Here is a 10,327-nt window from a genome sequence, read left to right as displayed (position 1 = left end):
AAGCTGGAGTAACTATACACCTAACTTCAGCACTGCAGACCTGGCAGGCTAAATTTTAGTTTAGGTTCTTGAGTTATGAATTACAGTGTGTGGAAGTTACATAAAGTCAATGACTAGCCTTAAGAGAAAGGCATATCTATATCCTTAGTCAAAATTTTTTTTCTATTGTTTCACATTTGCAGCTATTTGCACATGTATTCCCTTCTGACTCATGTGAGTTGTTTGATGTTCAGACTGGCTCGGGAGGAAGCTGAGTTTTCTTCCAAAGACAAGTCAAATAGATAATACTTGGGTGATTTCAATTTCAAGAGCAGGCAGAGACTGGACCGACAAGTTCTGCAGGTTCCCTTTGCCAGATCTGCTCAGCCTGAGGAAGCCTGAACAACAGCAACAGCCACCCATGAGGGAGCAGGCTCCACCCCACCAGATAAGTTCCTCTGATACATAATTTGGAGGATAAAAAGAAAACATGGCCCCAAAAAACTGAAACACACAGAGGTAAAGGTAGTTCCTAAATCAAACACAATTTAAGACTAAAAATTAACCAAAACCCACTTTATTACAATAATTATTTTTTACTCAAGTTTTCAGTCAGCAAATAATAGTTTTCTGCCCATGATAATTTCAGCAATTCTGATATTTTACACTAATGGAGCTCCTGTCATATTACAATTGGCCCTCAACAAAATTCTAGCTTTTTTTGCCTTGTCCCGTTCAGCAATCTATGCAGACATCTGTAACAAAAACATCTAACAGACTACAGAGCATGCAATCTTATTCTAGTTTATAGAATGCAGCACATGGCACATTAGAGAACTCTTTTTTGGGAGGGATTACTTAACAAAAAATAAAAAGGAAAACAGCACCTATCTTAAAGAGTATTCAAGTGAGTATTTTCATAGGTAAATTTTTTGCACTGCAAATTAAGATAATATTGTTACAGCAGAAGAGGGGAAACACCATTTTTAAAATACTGTTTCCTGTGAAATCCACATTTCTGCTTTTTCAGGAACTATTGGAACAAAACTAACTATCCTTAATACTCCAATCTGTTATGAGACACTGCTTGTCAAGAGGTCCAACTGCTTTTTAAGTTAATCTTCCACTTTAATTAGTCTGGTAGCCTACAGGGCACAATTAGGTATTGTGATGAAGCTACAATGAATATGGCTTTCCTATGCTGATAACATCATTAGGTTTCACACAGGCATCTGACAGCTGAGGGAGTTACAATCCTGCAGATAGATACATTAAGTAATACATCTTTGCACACACAGATTACATATCAAATTATTGCCAGAGCACAAACCTGTTCCATTATTTATTTTATATAGGACAATTAGGACATACCTGCACTACGTTATGAAACAGCTACCCAAACCAAGTAGACAGGTTTTACTTAATACCACTAAACTTATAGGTAATCTCTCTCAAACATATCTAACAATAATACAACTCAGTATACTGAGTATATGTGGACTAGTAATGCACTGTAACACTTATGTAAGAAACAGGACGGAGCTAAATACCAATTGGTACAAAGGTTTCCCGTGCCTTTCCACAGAAGCTGAATTGCAGTGATGGAATGACAATTTGCTGCTGTCTTAGTTCAGTCATCAGCAAAATCACATCAAAAGACTTACTTAAAATTCACAGTCAAGACGACAGAGGAAGTTTTTCCAACAGTACTAATTTTGGTTTCAAGTTTAAAGTAAAAGGAGGTAGTGCAGTAAGGTTCAACCCAATTTTACTGATGCCAGGTATATTGGCCAGTGGCCTGTGGGTTGTCTTGTAATGTGATATTTGAAGAGGGTTAGTTTCCATCAGTATGTGCGTGTAAGAAAACATCAGCTGGTCTCCTGGTTTAACATCTTCTCTTTTGTCATACCTGTAAAGAATAAAAAAAGCTTTTTTATATTCCTCTCTACATACTGAACATCTCCATCATTGCAGGAGCATGTAGCATCCAAGAGAAACACAAAAGGAAATGTAACATTCTCAGTTATATCTCTTGATTAAATTAACTAGTACTGGAGGAAATAGGACTTTTGAAGCATATAGGGACTTGGTCATTCCACGTAAATCTTTCTGCTGCTATTGTGAATTAAATCACAACTCCTAGAAAATTTCTTACTAGTCCCATTTGAGTTCTGTGGAGAAAGGACACCAAAGCCTAACACTGTAGGAAACCGGACTAATTTTTAAGCTTTACTCTACAAGAATTGCAGTCTGGATAAGTGGGTTTGGTTTTTTTTCCATTTGGTGGTTGTTGGTTTTTTTTCTTTCTGCACTTTAGGAAACCCTTTTTCTTTGGGTAGTTCATACACTAAAGTAGGAGCCTCAGAGAATGGCAGAGAGAAGACTTCCTTGAACACTGTAGGAAAAAAGAAACATCCTGGCATTTACAGTACAAACTTGGCACTTGTTATTTCTGAGTTCAGTTCCCTGATCTACTAAATGTCTGGGCAGGTCACTTTGTGTCAGCTTTTATAAACCTGTTTAATTACCAAAATACACATATATTATACATAAATTTCAAAAAGTAATATGAGTTCTAAACCAATTTAACACGTACATTTACAGTAATTTCTTAAAAGGACTTACATTGAATGTAGCTCTTAAGGGGATTTACGGGATGAGAAAACAAGTCACATATCCATTTGGCAGAGATGTGAAAGACCTAGGTTCAGCCACTCTCCAGAACTGAAGTTCAGTATCTCTCAGAGCTGTATAAACCTCTCTAATCTTCTAGACCTCCCTCACTGCCTCATGAGGACACTGTTCTACTTCACAATAGTTATTTATTCATTCACTGAGGAGAGTCAGGTACAATTTATAGCCCAAGGCTTAAGATATTCATATTGGACATGGCAGTTTAATCAAGTCCTCAAGCCAACAACTTCACGGGACAAGACTTTAAGTCTGCCCCAAAACACTCCATAGACCACTGTTAAGTTCAGTAACCCCAAATAAGGAGTAGTGCTTTGTTCTTCACACTTTCTTTTGCCCTGTATTGTGAACTGCTTTGTACCAGCTTTTGGAGCTATTCTTAGGAACCCAATTCCTCTCACTGGCTCTACTACTTGGTCGCTCACAAGTCCCCTGACCAACCTGATCTCCTTCTATGACAAAGTGACCCACTCAGTGGATGAAGGGAAGGCTGTATATGTGATCTATCTGGACCTCAGCAAGGTACACCGCTAGAAAACTGGCTGCTCATGGCTTGGGTGGGTGGACTCTGATGGGTAAAAACCTGGCTGGATGGCCTGGCCCAGAGTTGGGATGAATTGTAAATCCAATTGGCAGCTGGTCATCAGTGGTGTTCCCTGGGGCTGGTCCTGTTTAACATCTTTATTACTGATCTGGATGTGGGGATTGAGTGCATCCTCAGTAATTTGCAGACAACACTAAATTGGATGGGAGTGTTGATTTGCTGAGGGTAGAAAAGCACTATAGAGAGACCAGGACTCACCCCAACAGTGAGCTGAGGACAACTGCATGAGGTGCAATAAGGTGAAGTGCTGGTCCTGCCCTTGGGACACAGCAACCCCATGCAGGACTACAGGCTGAGGAAGGAGTGGCTCCCCCCGCGGGCCATCGCAAAAAAGATTTGGGGGGTTTGCTTGGGAGTGCTGGCTGACAGCACCTCAATGTAAGCCAACAGTGTGCACAGGTGGCCAAGAAGGCCAATGGCATCTTGGCCTGTATCAATACTAGTGTGGGCAGCAGGACTAGAGAAGTGATCATCCCCCTGTACTCAGCACTGGTAAGGCCACAGCTCTAGTACTATGTTCAGTTTCAGGCCCCTCACTTTGAAAAGGACATTGAGGCACTGGAGCGAGTCCAATGAAGGGAACAAGGTTCATAAAAGGTCTAGAACACATGTCCTACAAGGTACTGCTGAGGGAATTGGGCTTGTTTAGTCTTAAGGAGAGGCAGCTCAGGGGTGACCTCACTGCTCTCTACAACTACCAACAGGGGTTGTAGAGAGGTGGGGGATGGTCTGTCCTGCCATGCCTGTAGTGAGAGGACTAGAGGGAATGGCCTTGAGTTGAGACAGGTAGAGTCAGATTGGACATTAGGAAATTTTTTTCCCACTGTTAGTGTGTTCAGGCACTGGAATAGGGTTGGAGGCAGTGGAGTCACTGTTCCTGCAGGTGTCTAAGACATGTCTGGATCTGGCACTTCAAGATATGGTTTAGGGTTCAGGGGTTACAGCAGAGTGACAAGTTAATGGCTGGACTTGCTGATCTTAGAGGTCTCCTCCAACCCTGATGCTTTGCTCATTCTATGACTCGCACACCTTTCACAAGCAACTTATTCAAGGCTGTGGTTTTTCTTAGACACAGACACTGGTAGGGAAGTGGTGCAATCCTCACCCTACATACTCTTAAATGCACCTATGAGTAAATCCAGGCTGAATCTCTGTCCACGTGTGTCTTTGCAGGCCTGGCTCTCACTGGCCTGAATTCTCTGACAAAAATCTCAACTGACATTTTTATAAGGCTCCCTGACATAGCAGTCATTAACATTTAAGATATGTAAAGCAAGTACTTTACAGCAAACTAGAGGTTTTGTGTGAGACTCTGGCAACTCAGAACAGTCCCCAGGCTGACAGAATCCAGAGGTATCAAATAAATGCAGAATTAGACTTTCTTCTTCTAAAAGAATTGCACACTGACTCTACCTGCTATTTCCAAAAATACCACCATACCCCTTAGGAACGTACATGCATCCAAGCTGGCAGAGAGAATGGTATACTTTTTAACAACTTTAACAACTCCTAATTTTGCATTTTCTTCATCAGCAAATAAAGGGCCTTTCATCTGGCTGCAAGCATTTCTGAATTTTATTAGTCTAAAATACTTTCAGCTTACACAGCATATTTATTCCTGGTTCAAAGAGACTGCACTAATTGAAGACGAGATTGTAACACCTGTTCTGTGTAAGAACCTGCATCAGGCTTCTTTCTTTGAAGCAAAGTAATAGATCACTTGCATTTTTCTTGAGGCAAACAGATCTAATCTGAGCTCAACCACTGAAAGCTGCTAACTTTAAGACACTTTTATTTATGGGTTGCAGTTATCCTGATGAATCATCAGCCTTCATAGCCACCCCATCCATAAATCTGTTTTCACCTGACGTACACTGTCTATGAAGATGCTAAGTTAGTTTGCACCCATTTGAATATCCGTCACTTCCTTGGATAAAGAGAAAATGGACAGTTGGTGCCACTAAACTTTGCATTATTGTGCTGTCAGACAAAGCAGTAGTCCTGTGTATGATGCTCTGTTGTGGATTGCACCTGATTTTTTTAAATGTGAAACTTTATAATGAATCAGCCCCTCCTTGAGGCTTTATTAAGCTGAATACAGATAAAAGTGAGAGAGAAACTGCTCTGTAGCTGCAACACTATGAAACATCCATCAGTGACAGGGGTATTATTCACTCACCTTCCAATCCCACTACACTACAGCCTTACAAGCCCAAAACAACCCAAAACTCACTATCTCAGAAAGCTCATTGAAATTACACACTGCATTTAGTGTCAAGTTGTAGTCAGACTAGTGTGTGTATTTAAGTATATGCAAAAACAGAGACTGTAACATTTTAGCTACCATGCATGTTCCATCCCTTGTACACTAATAGCTTAATGTCTCCTCCCAGTTAATGGCTTAAGGTTTTCTCTCGACTGAACATGCAAAAAACCCACTTTGAAATAAACAGCACATAGTTAACTGAAGCATTTAAACTGTCTCTACCATTCACAATGTGATGAGAGAGCTTGGAAATAAAATAAGGCATAGCAAGGTATTATTGCTGTATTATTATTACATTAGGAAGAATTTCTTCATAGAAAGCATGATTAGACACTGGAATAGACTGCCCAGGGACGTGGTGGAGTCACCACTCTTGGAAGCATTTAAGGAGGGACTGGACATGCAAGTATGAAGGGAGACTTTGGTCACTTTCTAATCAATCACCTTTATTAAGATGGCATTTTAAATTAGAAACCTATGCTTCAGCTGAAGAGATGAGCCTAAGAATCAGAAAGGTGCCTGTTTTGATTTGCATCATGAAAAGCAAACAGTGCCATCCCACCATGTCTTCCACTATTCATTCCAATATTCTGAGTCTTAAAACTCTGTATCACTGCTGAGCATAGTCACAAAGCACTCAACAGCCCTCTCTCAGAGCCAATGAACGTGTCCACAACAGCAGCTCCAATGCCATCTATGTGAAGGATGCTTCACATAAAAATACTCTGAATATCAACATGTACATGAGCCTCATATTGCCACAAATCATTCAAAAACAAACCAAACAAAAAGATACCCCTACAATTACACACACTGTTCTGCCAAGAGCATAAAATTTTATCTACAACTGTGTTTTACAACATCTAGTGAGGTTTCAAACGTAGCTGTATTAAATTAATTGGCTAACAATTTTTTGTACTGTTTCTGATGTCTTTAAAATCAGAATGGCTAAGGTTGGAAAAGATCTCTAAGTTCATCAAGTCCAACTATCAACATAGCACCACCACCATGTTCATCACTAAACCCCAAGTGCTATATCCACATGGGATTTTTTAACACTTCCAAGGATGGTGACTCCACCGCTCTGTTGGGCAGACTGTTTCAACCATCTCCATGAAGAAATTTTTCCTAGTATCTCATCCAAACCTGCCCTGGCATAACTTCAGGCCATTCCCTCTTGTTCTATGAAAGATATATTCTATTTAGGCAAATCAGAATCAACCAAAACAATTATAAAATAGTGCAGTGCTCTATTTCTGAAATGGTAGCACTGCAGACATCAAAATTCTCTGAAGATTCACATTGTTCTTGACCTGGCTTAATAAAAATGCTGTACCAGGAACTGTGTGTGTGCATATACACAAAAGGAAAAAGCAGGTCTCTGTTTTCAGATCAAGATACCTCGTTCATAACATACCTCCAATCAGAATTGATTTCTAGAAACCGAGAAACTCCTGTTTGTGCTGCAGCCACATCAATATGAACAGAGACATCTGTATAAAGAAAACAGAATACAGTTTCTAAATTCTTCTATGAACACTCTGACTAATCATAAATTAACAAAATAGTAACAAAAAAGATGCATGCAACCAGTGTGAACATGTATTATCCAACAGGCAAAAAGACAGACTAGCACAAACCCCTGCAATTGAAATTAGGTGAACATACCTCAGCCAGCTTTACATACCTGCTGTTGAAGGTACCAACTCATGCAACTTCTGAATTGCCACTCCTCCAGGATAATTGAAATGTGAAACATATAAAGATGTTCCTGAATAAGCAGCATTAACTAGAAGATGCATTATAACAAAGAAAGATCCAAGTTTGTACAGCCAGGATCTCCGGTAGTTATTCAGACTGTTGAGGAAGGAAAGGAAGAATGAGCTGTTATTTTTCTTTCATACTTGTCATTGACTACTGTGACAGAACTGTTATGGAAAACTCCACTGCTAAATTAATGCAAATTTTATTAATTGTGCATGGCATGCACTTATTACCCATTTCTAGCAGATCAGCTTCTAGTGACATTTAAATTAGAATACTCTCATTAGTAATGCTAAAACAAGCTCATCAATAAAGCTAAGTATTTCTGTATTTAAAACCTTTAGCTATGAATATATTCTCTTTCAGAGAAGTTCAGAGTTTAACTTCAATTTGTTCACTCAGTATAACCAAGTGTAGCTATTGAACTCCATGTTTCACAAGCCTCACCTATATATTAAACTATCTCCTGAGGTAAGTTAACAGCACAGGAGGACACTGGAACGTGTCCTTTTCTCTGCCAGATAAAATAAACTGAACTGTAACAACATAACAATAACATCAGGGCTCTACTCTCAGCTCTGCTCCAGACTAGCCAAATGGTCCTGACAAAGCATTTAGTTTTCCTGTTTCCACACCTCTCAGTAACTGCATGGATACAATGACAGACCTCAACCTCCTTTCTAAAGCATATGAACATGATCGTCTCAAGATGATCCCGAGTCCGAGAAGGTAAAGAGTGCATAAAAAGAGTAATAATACTTTTTCTTTTCTTTTGCATTTTCAGAGAAAAAAACCCCAAACAAACAACAAACAACCAGACTTTTGAACTTACATTCGTGAGCACATTTTAGCAGCCACTATGTTGAAGACAGGGAAAGTATAAATGATAAAACGCAGCTCTTTGTGTGGGAGAAACGAATACAAGAAAATAAAGCCCAGTGCTGGCAAAAGTAGTATTCGAGTTCTCTTTTCTGCTACACCTAAAGGTACAAATATAATGCTGCATCCCAAAGCACGAGGCAGGGCTGAATAGAAATACCACAAAAAAGGGGAGGTCTTCAAGGTGAAAAGGAGAGTTAAGGATGCTTTCACTGCTAACAAGTGAAGTAACTATTCTCTACAGCAGTACACAAAAATTTTGCAAATATACAGTATGCTTTCTGTACACACATTTTTCCAGGCCTTTGGTTTCCTGCCTTACCCTTGGAGAACTAAAAGCAGTTGCTTAACCACATTCACACCACCCAAGAGAGGCACATCAAATGGCACTAACAATGGGCAACATGAAAAACCAAGGGGAAGCAACGTGGCTTTGCATCGGTCGAACACAGAGGCAAGAAGAACAGTCAGCAGAGCAAAGTTACACTCTGCAAAAAGATCTAAGAAACACACAGTGTCTCCTAAGTTTCAAATAAGGAAACACTGGATAAAAAGTAGAATTCAACACCCTAACTGAGCCTCAGAAATAGGTTACATCAAGTCTTTGCTTTGGCTGGTAGTGTTCTTTTTCCCTGGACGTTTCAAAGGATACTCCCCAGTTGGAACTTTTGTTTAAAACTGTGTTATACCAGAGCACTTTCCCCTCAGGCCACACAAGTTGCCTCCAAAATAGAGAATCCACAGCAACTGTTAGCCCTAAAAGAATTAAAGAAATACAAATCTGCATGAATTAAAAACTAGGGAAAAGCAAACTAACACATCCAAATAGCACATTTACCAATGAGATCCACATAAACTGATGCATGCATTATAAGCCTCACCCAAAACCAGAGAAGGCCGAATCTGCCTGTCTTGCAGTGGAAATGCAGGGAAGGGAGGCACTTCTTAATAGAAGACTTAAAAGAAGCATGTTAGATAGGAATCCAGTTGGAATTTGTCCCACTCCAGCCCCAGGTGGGAAAAGCAGTGGTGTAATTGAAGATTGGTTTGAAAGAGTATTAGAGCATTAAATGTAACGAATGGTAAGAAGCCCAGGTTAACTTCATACAGTATTAAATAAAGTTTATTGCAAAGCTATTAAGCAAAAAAATCTGTTAAGTTTGCTACTATTTATTAGGTGGGAGAGAAAAAGAGGGTAAGGGATGAAAGGCAAAAAGGAAGAGCAGCAAATCCATCAGCCCCATCTCCTCCACTCAGCTCTATGAAACTGCTCTGGTATTTAAGGGTTTTGCTCAGATAGGAAATGGGAGTGCTAGTCATTAATTCCCACTGGACCTCCAAACTCTCACATAGTGAGGTGCCTCCAAATGCACATGGCATGATCATTTTTTGTTTCTCCTGTCCACTCTGTGGAAAGGACAGCAACACTACCAGAGGTCATCATCACCCATCAGCTAACAACTGCATTTTTAATTAGGCAGGCTGGCCCAGAGGCTTAGAGCATTTATGTGCATATGCATGAGTCTTCCATGGATGGGTAGAGACAAGGGGATTTTTCGGCCCCTCTAGCATGGATATCACTTTAGCTGTTAAAATTAACTTCATAAAGAAGCACAGCTGAACTGTGACTCTCCCCACAACCCTCTTGTTCGGTATCTCTGTCACACCGACGTGTTTTATCCTGGGACTCACTGTCATGGCAATGGATACTACAACTGATAACAAGCACAAGTAACTACAGCCAAGTACTAATTATACTGAAGTCAACTTGCACATCTAACTCTCTTTTAAGATCAGGACATTACACTGTAAGCATGTAAAGGTAAGGGTCACAGTCTCCTCTGCTCAAGTGAACATGTATTTCTTCACATGGAAATTTTCAAAGACAAAAAAAAAAATCTTGTCATATTATTAGCAAATGGAACAGGCTGGGGGGAAAAAAAAAAGGAAGAAAAAAAAAAGCCTTAAGGGCCAGTCACCAGACAAATCAGTCAAATCTTCAGACTTCTGTTGAATTTAATATCATTTGTTTTTTTCCAAGCAAATACTTACCCAACCAAAAAATTCCAGCAGGAACAGCATGGGAAAGGACTTTGAAAATGGAGATTCTTTTAGTTAACAATGTCACCAGGAGCATGAGGCCT

The 10,327-nt window shown here is 39.8% G+C and overlaps 1 protein-coding gene across 1 annotated transcript in view; it reads right to left on the bottom strand.

Annotated features, from left to right (window-relative positions):
- Positions 1 to 964: 964 nt before the first annotated feature.
- ALG12 (ALG12, alpha-1,6-mannosyltransferase) overlaps positions 965 to 10,327 on the bottom strand; it is an 11,954-nt gene continuing 2,591 nt past the window's right edge. Inside the window, 6 exon segments of the mRNA XM_009071017.1 lie at positions 965 to 1,888; positions 6,958 to 7,033; positions 7,228 to 7,397; positions 8,137 to 8,360; positions 8,836 to 8,939; positions 10,236 to 10,327. The exon segment at positions 10,236 to 10,327 is cut by the window's right edge and continues 12 nt beyond it. Coding sequence (XP_009069265.1) covers positions 1,657 to 1,888; positions 6,958 to 7,033; positions 7,228 to 7,397; positions 8,137 to 8,360; positions 8,836 to 8,939; positions 10,236 to 10,327 — 898 coding nt within the window. The 3' untranslated portion in view covers positions 965 to 1,656.

Source organism: Acanthisitta chloris, unplaced genomic scaffold (assembly GCF_000695815.1).
Source record: "Acanthisitta chloris isolate BGI_N310 unplaced genomic scaffold, ASM69581v1 scaffold19153, whole genome shotgun sequence".
NCBI lineage: Eukaryota > Metazoa > Chordata > Aves > Passeriformes > Acanthisittidae > Acanthisitta > Acanthisitta chloris.
This window is presented reverse-complemented; position numbering and strand designations above follow the sequence as displayed.